Source organism: Gorilla gorilla, chromosome 9 (assembly GCF_029281585.2).
Source record: "Gorilla gorilla gorilla isolate KB3781 chromosome 9, NHGRI_mGorGor1-v2.1_pri, whole genome shotgun sequence".
Lineage (NCBI taxonomy): Eukaryota > Metazoa > Chordata > Mammalia > Primates > Hominidae > Gorilla > Gorilla gorilla.
The window spans coordinates 33,752,035-33,769,354 of NC_073233.2; the positions used below are offsets into that span (position 1 = coordinate 33,752,035).

Sequence of the window (17,320 nt, forward strand, 5' to 3'; positions counted from 1 at the left end):
TTTGGCAACTACTTTTTTTTTTTTTCTTTTTGAGATGGAGTGGAGTCTCGCGCTGTCTCCCAGGCTGGAGTGCAGTGGCGTGATCTCCGCTCACTGCAACCTCAGCCTCCTGGGTTCAAGCAATTCTCCTGCCTCAGCCTTTGGAGTAGCTGAGATTACAGGCGCCCACCACCATGCCCAGCTAATTTTTGTACTTTTAGTAGAGACAGGTTTCACCACATTGGCCAGGCTTCTCTCAAACTCCTGACCTCAGGTGATCCACCTGCCTCGGCCTCCCAAAGTGCTGGGATTACAGGCATGAGCCACCGCACCCGGCTGGCAACTGTTTTAAAAAGCAAAATACATACTTCTTAAAGTCCTGAGCCATATATTTATTAATATGTCAAGGGCTGACTATGTGTTCAGAACTATGTTGGCTTCTGTGAGAAATAAAAACTGAAAGAGATACACTGGTTCCCATGTAGGGGCATTTGGTATCAATATATGTAATAAAAAACTATCATTTGTGTAGTACTTCTCATTTTCGTCATCCTATTATTACATACGTTGAGCATCCCTAATCTGAAAATGTGAAATCTGAAATGCTCCAAAATTTGAAGCTTTTTGAGTGTTGACATGCATGACACTCAAAGGAAATGTTCATTGGGTATTTTGAATTTCAGATATTCAGATTTAGGATGCTCAAGCGATGTAAATATTCTAAAATCTGAAAAAATCTGAAATACAAAACACTTCTGGTCCCAAGTATTTCAAATAAGAGGTACTCAACCTACTGGCCCTCAAAACCACCCTGTGTCATGGGTCAAGCAAGCTTATCGCCCCCTACTCCTCCTGTTTTTTTTTTCTTTTTTAACAGATAAGGAATGTGAGCCTGTTTCCTACGTGCCTTCTCCAAAGACCTACAGCACCTAAATAATGTAAATCCCAGGAATAAAACAATGTAAATAAACTAATGTAAATCCTAGAAACAAAAAAGTGTTGTTTTGTGTTATTTTCTTCTCCTTTTTTTTTTTTTTTGAGAAGGAGTCTCACTCTGTCGCCCAGGCTGGAGTGCAGTGGTGCAATCTCGGCTGACTGCAACCTCTACCTCCCAGGTTCAAGTGATTCCCTTGCCTCAGCCTCTTGAGTAGCTGGGATTACAGGCGCCCGCCAGTATGCCTAGCTAATTTTTGTATTTTTAGTAGAGACGGAGTTTCACCATGTTGGCCAGGCTGGTCTCCTGACCTCAAATGATCCACCCACCTTGGCCTCCCAAAGTGCTGGGATTACAGGTGTGAGCCACCACGCCTGGCCTGTTTTGTGTTATTTTCTACCATTGACTTCAAGAGGACCAGAGGATATTGTTCCTTTCTTAGTGAATAAAGAGGGCTAACAACTAATAGCATCCTTTATAGTTCTACTTCGACACTGTTGCTATCAGTATAAACCTCATCTAAGAAAGCACATCAGAATAGTCCTATATCAACTAATGATGTACTACCCCATTTCTTCACATACTAGGGAAGACTTTTGCATCTTCATATAACTCTTATGAAAGTATATGTAAAAATTTTATATGTTTTAAGAATATACATGAATTAAGAAACCCTTATTATGGAAATTCTCAAGGCTTTAGAATAGCTTTCCTTTGCCGAGAAGGGAGAAGTTATTTCACATATATTTCATATTATATATTTCCATTTAAATGTACAACAATGAAAGCAGTAATGTTTAACAAAAAATAAGTACGTTTCTGCTAAAACTTGGTTTATAGGCCATCTAGAACTCTTCTACCTACTAAAGAGCTTTATATTCAATTCACGGAAACTTTAAGTTCCACCTGCACCGAATTGGCCTTTGCGTCTCCCACTTCTTATAGGAACCCATGCAATACTTTATTTTAGAGGTAAATCAGTAAAAACCCAGGCAACAGTTATACTTCCTGAGCAAAGTTATCCTGACAACCTAGTCATTTACCCTCTGGCAATAAACACATGCAATATCCACCCATGTGAGGAAATAATATGTTCCAGCTTTAAAAAAAAAAAAATACAGCTAACGTCAACCAACAAATATTTATTGAGTTTTTACTACAGGCCAAGTACCCTAAGCATGGCAAAGGAGGTATTGAGTTTTCCCAGGACATTTCTCATTTCATTTCTTTTAAATAAGGACAGTTCATTAATCACAAACTTCAATGGAATTCTGTTTTTATATAGACTGATAAGGTTTCTTATATCAATCAATTCAAAATGAGAAGAAATCCTTTGTCTTAACCCCTCCCTCAATTTCAAGTTCAAGAATGTGGTAACTGTCACCAAGGTCATATAGAAGTGTGACAACAGGCCCTGCCCTTCCTTAGAGAAAAGTCAATAGAGTTGAGGGGATAAGTACACACTGACACACTTGAAGCATGAAATAACAAGGCATGCAATACGCTGCTAAGTGGTGAGAAGTAGAGAGAGTGCAAGAGGGGCTTGGAAGAGGAAGATCAGAGAAGGCTTCATATGGCAGAAAGGGCTCAAAATGGCTCTATAAAAATGGGTAAAATGTGAATATAGAGAGGTACTCTGGCAGACCCTGTTGGTTGCCTACCTAACACCCATTCACGCCTTCCTGGCAGAGCCTATATTTGTTCAAATATCCTCCCGTCCACATGACTCAGCTCCATGAGTAAATACCAACTGGCCTTAACCCTTCCTGCTGGTCCCATTCCAGTAACTGGTTTAGGATAGACCTGTGACCCCAGCTCTGGTTAATGAAGTGAGAGGAAGTCTACTAGGGATTTCTGAGAAAGACAGCTCTACTCCTAAATGAGAACGCATTAGAAGGATGACCCTTTTCTCCTTCTAGGTGCTTTCCTCTCTGAATATTCTATGTGGAGTGATAACAGGATGGTACAGACCCTCCTGGGGAAGAGCACACTAGAAAGTAGGAGATACCCCGGGTTCTTGACGACGTGGCTGAGCAACTCCATAAATCAACCCTGGAATAGTTCTACCACCTTGTCATGTAAGATAATACACTTCCTTACTGTTTAAGTTACTTTTAATTGAGTTTTGTCACTTGCTGCCAAAAGCACCTTAACTGCCTAAATGATAACTACTCTTCTTTTCTTACCTAGTAATAGAATGCTGATTTTAGTCCAGGCAACGATATAGCCAGCTCAAAGGTCCTGTTTCCCAGCATCCCCTGCCGTTTGGCCATGTGACTAAGTTCTAGTCAGTGAGATGTGAATAGAATCATTGTGTGGTATGCTCAAGATGCCTTCTTAAAGAAAACTGGCATTGCCCCGCTTTATTCCCTACTTCATCCTATCTACTGCTGAGGATAGGGTTTTGATGGCTGCAGCTCCAGTACACAGTCATCTTAGTGATCTTGACATGGAAGCGAATACACAAATACAGAGCAGAATGTCAGGGCCTACATCTCTGCTAACTTTGTGATGCACCATAGCAGCTCCAGGTCACCAGGCTGCAGATTTCATATTCAGGTAAATAAAATAAAGCCTGATGTGTTTAAAGACACTGTTACTTGGAGTTTTCCCTTATAAACAGCTAAATCTAATTGTAATATAAGAATTTAGGAAAAGAGCTAAATTTGGCAAGCCACACTGTAATAAAAGCAGCACAATTAAAGACAGTACATCCAATAAACAAAGACTAGATAGGATAAGAATGTTTCACAGCTGGGTGCGATGGCTCATGCCTGTAGTCCCAATACTTTGGGAGGCCAAGGCAGGATGATTGCTTGAACCCAGGAGTTAGAGACCAGCCAGGGCAACCCCATCTCTACAAAAAATACAAAAATTAGCTGGGCATGATGGCATGTGCCAGCTACTCAGGAAGCTGAGGTGGGAGGATCTCTTGAGCCCGTGAGGTCAAGGTTGCAGTGAGCTGCACTGCATTCCAGCCTGGACAATAGAGTGAGACCCTGTCTCAAAAAAACAGAAAGTTTCTAAAACTGCTGTTCATAACAACACCACAAAGCAAGAGACTTGTTACATAAAATGTGAATCATCCAAATGATAAAGCACTATGCATTTATTAAATGGTAAACACTAGATGTATTAATATGTAAAATTATAATAAGGCAGATATAGCATAAGTGGTAAATATAGTAGGAGTCTATGTTTTAAAGGAAATTGTATACATATACTCAGAGAAAAGTTTGGAAACATGTACAAAATATTAACCATAGTTATCTCTCCATGGTAGGATAATGGCTCCATATCTTTCAAATATGATACATCTTCAAGATTTAAAAAACAGTATCCACTTATTTTTGTAAGTGCTTTTTAAAAGTCCAGTTTGTATTAAGCATTTTTATAACTATGATTTTTTAAAAAAGCTGAATGTATCTGTGATACAAATATTCTAGCATCTCTAAAATGATCACCTTTGAAGTATGCATGTAGTCCAAACTAACAGGTAGTGAACAGGGGAAAATGATGAACAAATTCTAAGTCAAAGGTCCTACTAAAGCACATATTTATTGTATTGAATAAGCATGGCTTGACTAAGAGTGGTCAATGTATGAAAGAAATGACTTAGCCTATTTTCTTGCTGGAAAATTGAATCCTTGCTAGTAGAAAATCAAATACATTTTCATTTACTTACAGTCAGTACTATATTTAGCCAAATAATAGTCAGTATTGATTAAAATAAATAAATGAGCCAGCAAACCATGGTTTCATTTGCCTCTCTACACTTTTGGAACCCCATGCCACACACTATAATACTGAACCACTTGATTCTCCTGCTTGATTTCTACTAGTCTCCTATGAAGTCCTGATTTATCAAATCCAAATTTTGAGTCCATCACATCTTTCATCACCTTCATTCCTGGGCTGCTAAGCACTATGGGACAAAATTAAGGATCTACTTGGTTTCACTACAAATTTATATTATCTAAGCCCAACTGAGGGCTTACAATTCTTCAATAATACTTTGTTCATTTCAGACTGGCCCAATTAAACAAATGTTTCCCACAGTATGCCTAGTTCCTAGATCCTAGTGGCCAGTGAATAACTATGGTTTCTTTCTGCCCAGCAGGTCTTCCTTTCTCTTTTCTTCTGCTTCCTTTGGGGAATTCTCAACTCTAAGCAGTCCTATTAGGATGAGTCCAAAACCCAGGTTGCACCATACCATCCCAAACAGAGTGATGGTACAAGGACAGGCATATGAGGTCAGTCTGGCCAATCAGGATCCCCCTAGGAGTTCTGCAGTGAGGAACACTTTTAGATATTTATTTTGGGTGCCTAGATGCAACAATGTACTGAAAGGTATATTTCCCACTCTATGGAGACAGGCTATTTGCAACAGGAAAGAATGAAGCCAAAACACAAAAGCAGAGACAACTGAAGCTAAGAAATGGAAAGCATGAGAAAACTCTTGTAGCTTTTAAGCCTCGAGATCCAGTAACATATGAAGCCAACTCCACTTCTGGACTGTCTAGTTCTATCTACATGCAACAATAAATCCTCTATTATGCCTCAGCTGGGTTTCTGTCTCTTAAACCCAATAGACTCCAGTCAAATGCAGTACAACTTCTAAGCTTTAACCACTCTCCAAAAATCACCTATTAGCAGTCCCCAAATGTCTGTTTCCTGATGAGCTTCTTTACCCAAAGTCACTTTCAACAACTTACTGAAATGATTCCAAAAATACTTAAAGAAGTCAAGGCCCTTTCTCACTGGTCATGGGCATCTTTCTCCAGCATGTCAGTGTTGATCTCTCATTTCTTTGTGAAAAACCTCTCCTCCCACAGCTCCTGGGGCAGAGTTCTGCCCCAGTTCTCCTGCTCCTCCGGCACTTGGTCTTCTTCCCACACCCTGATTCAAGTGTTTCCCAAGGAGTTGTCTTTGGCCTTCTTCCCTTTTCTTCTACCCTCTCTCCCTTGGCAAGCTCTTTCAATCTAATGTTTCCAGTAATGACCTCAAAATAAAAGACTCCTAAATCTATACCCACGATACACTATTCTATAATCTATGCCCTTCGATCTCTATCCTGGACTCCACTCCTGAATTTCCAGATGCCTCCACCCATAGCCCACCTGAACTCCACATGTATGTTAAAAACAGCATTTAATTATCTTCTAAAAAAATTTCTCTTTCTGCATTATTGCTAATTTTTGTCAAAGCACCAACAGACTCCTGGTAATCTTAAAATTCATTGTTAATGATGTTACCCTTATCATCCCAGCCAAGACATTCTCTTGATTCTATTTCCATAACATCTTTTGAATAGGTGCCCTCCCCCCTCTCCCTGCCTCCCATCTGCCCTAATTTGGATTCTCATAATTCTTACCTAGACGATTGCCAGTGGCATTTTCATTTCTCCCTGAACTCTCTCAATTTCAAACTCTCTGCTATGAGACTACATTTATTGAAGGTCATATCTGAATAAATCATTCCCTAGCTCAAAAAAACTTCAAGAGTCACTCGAGAGTTTAAACTCTGTTTCAGTCTGCCAAAATGTCCTTAGTCTAGCCCCAAGCTCTGTGTATCTTTTCCATAACTTCCTTTCAATAATTCAAAATTGCAACCAAACCAACCATTTTTACCACATATCCCAGTCTGTGTCCCCATCTTTGCTCATGCTCCTCTGCAGGTCTTTGTACATGTCCTCTTGAATAACTCCTCCTATCCCCTCTAGGCTCTCCAGAAATGCCATCGTTCCTTCTTGCTAGAAGTAATTTTCCTTCCAATTTGAACTCCCATAGCGAGTATACTATCCCTCTCCCTTGAAAGCAAGAATCCCATTTGATCCAGCACTGAACATAGTGGTTCAGCCAACAAAAGTTTGTTGAATTTACTATACATTATCTAGCAAGTCCTTCCTCACCCTCTCCGCATCTACAGGGGCATAGGCAGATCTGGGATTGACACCCAGCTTATAATGAGCTATGTAAACTTGGGTCAGTTACTTAACCTCTCTGATGAAAAGCTTCGGCTCCCAATCAGCAAAATGGGAATAATGATAGCTCACAGAGTTTTATGAGTTAAAATAAAACAAAACAATGTTTTCTAGAAGGGCCTATATGGCATATTAGTACAAACTCCCTTATGATTTATCTGTTTTCACCCTTAATCTCTACTCTGAGAGCTCCCCAAATGACACACTATAGGGAATGGCTTGAGTAAGATAAGTAACACTCCTCTATGACTTCTGTATGTGCTTCCCAACAGTAAGGGTCATGATCTTTGCTACCAAGTCATCCTACCAGAGGGCTGCAAAGTGGAACAAGAGAATGCTCCCAAAGAAGTTAATATTTTTAACTGTGAAACATCACCAGAGCAACTGAGGAACTATTTTGCTTTTTCTGGGAAATTACTGCAGTCAAGAGAGCTTATCTGAGAAAGCTGCATCAAGGGAGTAAACGTTAAGTGAGTCAAACTTTAGTTGGGAAGCAAAGGGAATTCCTTGTATTAGAAGAGAACAATAGCTACTTTCTACAGCTCTGAACAACCCAGGAAGACTATTTGAGACTATGCATCTCAGAGATATAAAAATTGGTAAGATATAGAAGAGATGACATTGAACTCTGTAAGGTCTAATTCTGGCTCAGTTACATACTAACTGTGTTACTTTGGACAAGCCACTTATCTACTATTGGGTCTTGATATTCCCATCTGTAAAATGGTATGGCTAGATAAGGAAATTTTATTCTAGGAAGAACTCCTTGTTCACAAATTTGGTCAGCAAACTTACTACAGGAAATACTGGGCAGCTGATCCCTTTTGACACTTAGATGTTGACCTACTTAGAGTTGCAGGTAATAGTGACTGGATGGTCCCTTTAGCTCCCCTCCAATTCTGTGCCTTTTGAGGCAACATTATAGCTTAGAAACTAAGAGCAATGACTTGAATCAGATGAATATAGATTCAATTCCTGGCTGTGCTTTTACTCTATGAGCACACTTAGGTTTTCCACCTCTCTAAAGCCTCCGTGTCATCACCTGTAAATAAGTAATAATAAACTCCTCATAGGGGTCTCATGAGTATTAAATGCAGTAGAATATATTCTTAGCACATAATTAAGTTTTTAGCATTAACTTAGGTAAAGACTATGAAAAAATACTTTTAGAAATTTAAAATGAATTATTGAAACACAGGAACCAGATATAGTTTATTATTCTGGATAATATCCTGGACCAGAATATTTTTTTCTTTTTCTCTAAAGGATATCAGTGGGACAGCTGTTGAAATTTGAATAAGAATTGTAGATCAGATGATAACATATATCAAAGCTACTTTTCTGAGTTTGACAGTCATCTTGTGGTTACAAGAGAATATCCTTGTGTTTCTGGACTACACACTGCAATATTTAAAGATTTATCTAAAACTTACTCTCAAATGGTTCAGAAAAAAAATGTACATATATTTTGTATGTGTGTGGAGAGAAAGAGAGAGAGAAAGTTAACATTTGGGAAATTGGAGTGAAGGGTATATGAAAAATTATGCTTGCAATATTTTGAAAGTCTGAAATTACCTTGATACAGAATATTATATAGATCTGTGTGCAGAATGTCTTAAATATGTTTGTATATGTTATTATCATGGATTGAATTACATATATGAATTGAATAGCTGTATTTGACATATGTTATGTGTGTGTGTATAAATATGTAATTCAATTATTTAAAACCATTTAATTTGACCCACCCCTGTTTTTATTTGATTTTAAACCTTTCTGTTTAAATTATTTACTAGTCCCCTTCGGTAAAGTAGTAATTCCATTTAGAATTAACTGTCCTACAGATGAAACAAAATGACAGGTAATCTTCAATTAGTATTCACAGACCTAAGTTTCACTTTAGCATTGTGAAGTCTTCCAAAGTCAAATCATGTTTTGAAACGACTGGAATTATCCTAGTCATATAGTGTGCATTAAACAATAACTGTCCAAGTGCCAACGCTGGCAATGGCTTCTACTGCTGTTGCCACATCAAAGTAACAGCCACAGCAATTTTTTCAGTGACAGCTTATGGAAAATTAGCTGGATATTCCTTTCTGCTGTTTCTAACTCCAACATTTTCACAGCTCCAAATTTCAGCCATCCCCCAAATGACTACCAATACCCAACAAGCCTAAAGGAGAGCCAAAAACATGTCTGACAACGTCACATCAGGCAGCAGAGCCTGTCAACGCTAAGTGAATATTTTCTTAAAATTCTGGCTTTCCTTTTACATTGTGAACAGAAACTCCAACTTCTACCCCCAAGCAAAACCATCTCTCTTCCAAATAACGTCAAGGAAGACTGCGATGTTTAAGATGATTAGTAAAATTTCTCACGGTGACATAGCATTTTATGGTTACAAATCACTTTTACATAAATTGTCCCATATTTCCTTTACGGTAGTTCTGTGAGAAGTTCCATTGTAAAGAATAGGAAAGTAAAGTGCAAAGATTTCAGAACCTTGCATGTACTGAATTTGGGGACACAATCTATGTTTCTATATTCCCAACAGGTGTTGGGGGAGAGCAGGAATCACTAGGTAACACTATTTATGAACTATAAAACTTTCAAAAAGTAGGTTAAATATACAGAAGAAGCAGGATTGGAAAAAGAAGGAGGAAAAAAAGTAGGTTAAATGTGAAAACAAAACAAATGGCAACAATAGTATCTAAAGTACATTTCACTGAAAAAGTTGGATGGAATATTTTCCTGAGAACAAATACATATCACTCACAGTGTTCCAGAAAGCACTGGGCTCTAGGGGCCTGACTTCAAGTCCCAGCACATCACTCACAGTGTTCCAGAAAGAACTGGGCTCTGTGGGCCTGACTTCAAGTCCCAGCAAAACAGCATACCAGGCTCATGAACTCCAATAAGGCCCTTAACCTCGTCAGTTCAGCTTCAACTTTTGTGAAACTGACTTTCCTTACAGAGTTATGGGAATGGACTTCTGTTCATTGTAAAGCTCTAAATACATACTATTTACACTCTTATCTTTATCAAATGGAATTCTTTGGGTCCCAAATAGATCAGCTCTCTGTGTTCCCGGTCTCAGCAAATGGCACCCAGTTATTCAGGGCAAAAACCCTAGTCTCATTCCTATCACTCCCCAAATATCAAATTAAACTCCTTCAGGACAAGTCTAAATTTCTTATCTTAAAATGACCCTTCATTATCTGGCCTGACATTTTTCCCTATGTACCCTTTAGTCTTGTCATAACAAGACACAACTTTATGCGTCCTAAAACTTCTGAAATTTTCTATCTCCATGCCTTCTACATACTATGAAGTTCTTCCTAGAACACCCTTACTACTACCCTCATTTGGTTAATTCCTACATGTCCTTCAACACTCAGCAGAAGCTATTGTGGAATACCATCCCAAATCCTACAGTCTTAAGAAAATACACTGTTTTAGGCCTTTGCTCCCTGCACACACGTCTTCACTATGATGCAACAAGTGTTAGTTTCATTTCTCCCTCTAGATCAATGTTGTCCAATAGAACTTTCTGCAATGATGGAAATGATCCACATCTGCACTGTCTAATATAGTAGCAACTAACCACAGGCAGCTATATGAGCACGTGAAATGTGGCTAGTTCAACTAAGGGAACTGAATTTTTCATTTTATTTAATTTTATTCATTTTAAATCTAAACATAATAGCCACCTGTGGCTAGTGGCTATGATGCTGGACAGCACAACTCTAGAGGGTCTGTCAACTCTGAAGATGGGTCATGCTTGTATCTGTATTCCCAGCACCTGCCACCTGGCATAGAGTAGGATTCAGAGTTTATTGAAAGAATAAGGAAATGTGTAAGTATCTATACATACTTCTTCTGTATTCTTGGGAAGTGATTTCTCCCAATACCCCAAGCATTCTATCACATTTAAACATTATCACATCAAATTTTGCCAAACCCAGTCACATCTTGTAAAGAACACCTCATTAACTAACATGGAAAAACCCTCAGCAAATAATTTCTACTCAGGGCATTTGGCTTCATGATCACTCTTAAATGACTTCCAGATGACTCCTAGACAAACAGTTATGCTGTTTATGAAATATTACAATAGTCATGGCAGCATCATTTTGGAATGTCAAAATCAACTACACTGTTTAATAAAGAAAAAGCATAGGCTTTTTATATTTATTTTAGTATTTATATTAATGTGGAAAATAAATTCCCTTGAGTGCCTACAGTACTGTAAAAGTTATTAAAGACTATTTTGAAGTATTCTTTAAAAATAACATTCTGCTCTCCTAACTGAATTCATTTTTGAAATACCATACAACATTCAGAGAGAGTATATGGACTTGATTTCATGGGTTTCACTACTATGATAGGAGAATATGGAGAGGATATGACCTTGCTACAAAGAATCAGCAGTCAAATTCAATTTGGTTCCAATTAAAAGTCCTGGTTGGCAGAATTCATGAGGTTGGCATATGGTTGGTCATTTGAGATTTTAAGAAATCCAAGATGTGAACTTCACTAAGCAGATTAACCAGGTTTGACTCCACATCCAGGTCTTCACTTCGAAATTCCTTAAAGTATAACTGGCAATCGAAGGCATCAGCGAAGATGGTCTGTACACAGTGGCCCCACCCAGAATGAGGGGAGCTTCTCCATTGCTGGCCTGGTACATTACCCATCCCATAGTGATTATATTATACAATGGCTGAACAACCATTTGTTAATGTCCTTCCATCGCATAATTACTTCTGTAAAGAGAGACTAATCCTATAGTCTAAAATTGTATGTGAAATAAAAAGGAAGAGGTAAAGCATCTTAAGGCTTCATAAGGGGGGTGGAGGTGGAAACTTCAAATGGATGGTTTGCTTCTTTTAAACTCAATTGAAAAATCTTAATTAAAAATAACTTTATTACAAAATAATTAATGTTCACTATAAGAAAAAAAAAAAACACAGGAGGCAAAAATAAAACATATACTTCTACCCAAGGATAACATTTGGTATATACTCTTCTGCTTTTTTTCTTATGCACTTTGAAAATAGTAAAATAAACATTAGTCAGCATTTATATAACATTCATTACGTTTCATGTACTGTCCTAAGCATTTAACATAAATGAATTCACTCTTTCTTCTCTAGAATACTATGAGGGAGGGACTATTATTAGCTGCACCTTTTTCAAAGAAATTGAGCAGAGAGAATAATTTGACCTAGCTCATAAACTTGTAAGTGGCAAATACTCTCTGTTCAACTTTTGCAGCGGGAGCATTATGTTCGACTAACTAGTGCGGGAAGAAACATTTCTCTTTAACTTTATTAAATCTTTAACTACTATTTCAATATTCTATCAGAGTACATAACCTGGATATCTTATTAGACTCCTGTTCCCCATTCTCTAGGGGAGTGGCCGAGCTAAAAGATGGAAGACATTCGCTGACTTGGATCTAATACTCAACAGCTGGGCTGTACGACACAATCTGTAATATGAATTTAGATTCCTTCAGGGCTATATCTCTTTGATGTTCTTAGTATCAAACCGTCACCTTCCTACCTCTATATATTATATAATCCATTATCTTGGCCTGTAGAAGCCTATATTAACTTAATTCAAGTAGATTTTATTTTTTCACTGGGATTCTTAAAATATAATATACAGTTCCCAATTCTTTTAAAACCCGAAAGTGCCTATTTTGATTATGGACTTCAAAAAAGTGTGGAGAGCACAACAAAAAAGAGGTTGAAACAAGGAGAAAATATTTCCACAGTGCAAACTGTTAAATTGGAAATGTGAGATGCAACTGACAAGTTCAGAAACATTCTTAAAGTTAAAGGTGCTCTTAGAGACCTGGACAGTGTTTCATGCCTTCACCCCATTTCCAAAGGTCATCTGCAATTGTCCAAGGGGACCTACCCTCAGTTTTCTGCTGGCTCACTGTTGAGATTGTTGCTCATGGCCCTGTTATTTTTTATGGTTCTGTTACCCATATAGCAACTCCTTGGTAACAATGGTAATTATACAGCAGCCTTGTTATCTCAGAATAACACTGTAATTAACTGGTGTCACTGCAGCATTTGCAGTTATAATAATTGCAGCAAAAAAGAAGTCCTATGGAAGTAGCATTTTTTTAGTTATGGCTTTCAAAAATAGCTTCAGCAACTATGCTGCTTAGAAAACCAAGTTTACTTCCCCCAAGAAACATGATTTCCTCCTCACAAAGCCCACTGAAATTAAGCTATCAGAATGTCTAACAGAAAACATCAGACTTTCTCTGTAGCAAAAGCTTCCAAAATGAATTGGGGAAAAAGACATACACACACATTTCTCAAAGTAATACTTACAGCTCTTCTAGAAAAGGAAAGTTCTTAAATGCATCTTCTGGCAACTGAGTAATGTTGTTCATACTGATATCCCTGGAAAACGTAAAGTTAAGAATATTGTTAATTAAGTGGTATGAAGCTTAAAGTATTTAATCCAACAGAAAACTAACTAGGTGTTACAATTTTGTGAAAGAGCGTAGAAGACACATAGAAACAGTCACAATTTGGCTTCAGAATGCAATATTCAGAAAACACAGAAAAGTTAAATGTTCTGTTATAAATTATGTCCCATAATTTAGAAATGTACTCAGATCCTGTATTTTCCCCTCTTAAGTATCCTTGGAAAAAAGTCTCAAACCACCTAAAATAAGTGGGCCAGGGTGGCTTCCCAGTCCTCTGGTATTCACAGTACTACCTATACCTGATCAAAATAAACAAATGAATACCCTAGGAACGATATGTAGAATTTACAGGTGAGGGTGGCTTCTGGAGTCACTCAAGGACAATAAAAACATGTCCTAGCTCTACCCTAGTCATATTTTCTTCAAAACCTATAAAAGTCCTCCAGGTAACAGTTGTCAGTGGATTTCATGTTCCGCCTATGAACAGATGCAGGCTAAGGACAAGTGCATACATGATAGGTATGCGGTCCATTTCCAGTTTTCCCTTAAGAGCGTCCGCAGAAAGAAAACTCACCCAGCAATATAACTCAACAATTCACTAATTCAAAGAGCTAAAAAACACTTTATTAACCATTTCCCTCCTCCCTGGCAGCTGCCTTTTGAACTGGCTTTCTCTGCCACACTCCACTTGACATCAGCACCGTGAAAGACAGGTTAAAACAGCCCCGTAAGGGAAAGTCCCAGCATGCGCTGGGGCAATGGAGTTGCCTCCTTCCGTTCCATGGTGTTTAATTCTGTGGCTGAGCCCTTGGGTCTCCCCTCTCTAGAACCTGGCATGAAAGTTCACATGTAGGACATGTCCATTAGTACAGTACATATATTGGTATGAGAAAGGAGAAGAGAAATGAAGCATACCGAAGTCAGCTAACAACAATAATACTGTGTTATTCCATCCATTCCATCAGGTAAAATTTTCTTTTAAAGGAGGCGACACCTTCAGTATCATGCTAGGTACGTCCTTTCTCCCCATCTTTCCTCTCACTAAAATTTAGAAATGGAATCTACATCCTTTCTTACTAGCCTTTCCCAAAGCAGGTTTGGAAAAGTTTTTGGCTTGGGAATAACAGTAACAGTAGCAGCAACAAAAACAGCAGGAGCAGCAGCTAAGATGCAGTGCATGCTTTTAACATGGTAAGACTACACAGAAAATCCCTCTACTTTACAAATGGGGAAACTGAGGCTTACTGAGGTTAAAAAAGCTTCCCCAAGACCATTCAATAAGCAGTGTAACAGAAAACACCAGAGCCCAAGACCTTAAGTGCAAACGATGAGTCTTCTTAAGTATTATTTGAATCCTGTTATTAATACTTCTCTCCAGTGGTAGCCAAGATGTAAAACAAATACTTGAGTCCCATCAAGCTTAAAAACTGGGAAGAATAATGCCCCTAACACCTTGACATAATTATCCATGAATCTCTGGAAGAACACTTTTGCTTGACAACCGGGGTTTAAAAAAAAAAAGAAAAAAGAAAAAGAGGACCAGGAATAGCTTTAGCAATTAAGCAACCAACATTAACCAACATTAATATATATTTCTTAGCACAAGAAATTTCCCTTTAGATGAATCTTATGACCATAGAGACATACATGCACTCTAAAATGTTATATCATTGAAAACAACTCAAATCCTACTAAAGAAACTTAAAAGAAAAGCCAAATTACTATGCTTCTCTAGGAATTACTATTTTAAAACCCAGGCCCCAATACTACTTTAGTCAGTGATCATTATCCCTGGGGGAAGGGTCGAGGAAATGTTTTGTTTTTCATAAACACTCTAGCAAGATACTGGAGAAATGGCACCAAAACAGGGGTCAGAAAAGGCAGGCGCAACTCCCGCACTGCCACATAGCCATTGTACGATACTGGGCCTCCATCTGCTCATCAGTAAATTGAAGCTGATTGGTTGGGTGGCTTCCTGGCCTGACATGATATGCTGTCACCTTTATACTGACATTATATACTGATTCACCCTTTTCTGTAGTTTACTCATGGAGGAGTCTACCTTTTCAGATAAAAACAGATGAGATTCATTTTATAGAATGTTTCTGAAAAGTTTATCATAATGCAAAGTTTAAAGACTATCCCTCTGTCATTATTAAATTACTAAGTCACTCTCACGGGAGATACATTTGGCCTTAACCAATAAAATCATTCTCAAGAATACAACAAAACATTTAATCATATCGAAAGAAAATAATGATCCAAAATGAGTAAACAATGATTCTGTAAAATATCAGACAGTTTTGGTGCTTTTCAGTCATTCTAATAAAAAGAGAAAGGACAACAATAATTGATTGCTTTACAAAATGAGGCATTCTGTACAGTTTCCTCTAAGCTTGGCACACCTGAATTCAGGTGAATTATCACTGTAACAGAAAAACTGATTAATTTCCTTATCAGAAAAAGGTCTGGAGAGAACCAATTAATTGCCTCACCAGAAAAAGACACATAATTAGAGACAATTTACACCACACTATTCTCTGCATTCCAGTTTTTTAAAACATGCACACACACACGCACAGCTCTCATTTTTTTCCTTATAGTAACAAGACGTAACAGGTAGTTTTGCTGTGAGCTGTAAATGCAACTAGTGAGACTCCATATTTACAAACTAACATATGTAAAACACACAGTGAGTTTTTATTTCAAAGCTTCAGATTCAGGAGTAATACTTATTTCTAAATTTTTCTTAATTTCACACACCTGGAGAAGTTCCCTCGTTACAGATGTTTTCTCTCATACTTTCTGGGATTCAGTTACAACATTTATGAAGTAAAAAGTTGGGTGTGGGGGCAGTGGTGAGCTACAAGATGTTATCTCCGGAGAAGCTCTGGAAACCTGTGGTTACAGACTATAGTTGCGTGGGTATCCATTTAAAATAATGAGGGCTGATGGTGATAAACAATCTATAGATAGTCTTAAGAGTAGATTCTAGATCTGACATTACCAACACCATGAAGAGAATCTGAAGTACACAGACTTTATAAATAAGAGGTTAGAAAGGATGACCTATGACAATAATTACAAATATATGAGGCTCAAAAGCCATATAAATTATTACGATACATAAATATAAGGAAGTTGTTTAAAGAATTTTCAGCCAGAAGATGCTCCTACAGATTAGTACCTTCAAATTCACATGAGTTGTACAATCTTACCAGTGGCATCAGTAATAAATCCCAGGAATTCACCTTCTGGGATAGAAAACCAAATATAAATATATATCATATGAGGTCAAAGCACCACCAACTCCCAAATGTCTCAGAAGGGCAATTTCCAGAGAGCTGATGGCCTTACTTGGAGTACGGGCTTTGGCGCCAGACAGACCAAGGTTTACATATGGACTTACTACCACCAGCTGTGTGATCTTTGGCAAATTGATCTTTTCTCTGCCCTGGCTTCTTCGTTTGTAAAATGGAGGCAGTAATAACTGAACCTTATAGATTGCTGTGAAGATCAGAAAATGTCAGGTCATGTATAATAAGTTCAACAAGAAAGAGCTGTTATCTTATCATCATCCATGTTTTCGCTGCTCCTGGAAGCCATATGAATCCAGTGGACCACGACCAGACTAAAAGGAGACACCACACTGCCTTTGTTGGCCTTCTCAGAAAGAAACCACTTTTACAGAAGACACTAAATGTTGCAGAAGACCTAAAACTTGGAGCAGTTGTTCCTAAACACAAAACTAAACTCCAGAACCCCATGAGACAAAGATTTTAAGCTGGGAGAACCCTTCAAGATCAAATACTTCATTTAAACAAAAGATTAGACATACAAAAGCACATCACCTTCCTCGAAAAATAAACATGAACTCCCAAATACCAGCAGTCATTGATTTCAAAATTAAAATTTAAAGGGTGCAACTGTTTAATTGAAACTGCCAAATCTCTCCAGCGGTTAAACT

General features: G+C 38.0%; 1 protein-coding gene across 1 annotated transcript in view; it reads right to left on the reverse strand.

Annotated features, from left to right (window-relative positions):
* LGR4 (leucine rich repeat containing G protein-coupled receptor 4) overlaps nucleotides 1-17,320 on the reverse strand; it is a 106,792-nt gene that overhangs the window by 33,478 nt on the left and 55,994 nt on the right. The window contains exon 2 of the mRNA XM_031016000.3: nucleotides 13,253-13,324. Coding sequence (XP_030871860.1) covers nucleotides 13,253-13,324 — 72 coding nt within the window. The remainder of the gene's footprint in view (nucleotides 1-13,252; nucleotides 13,325-17,320) is intronic.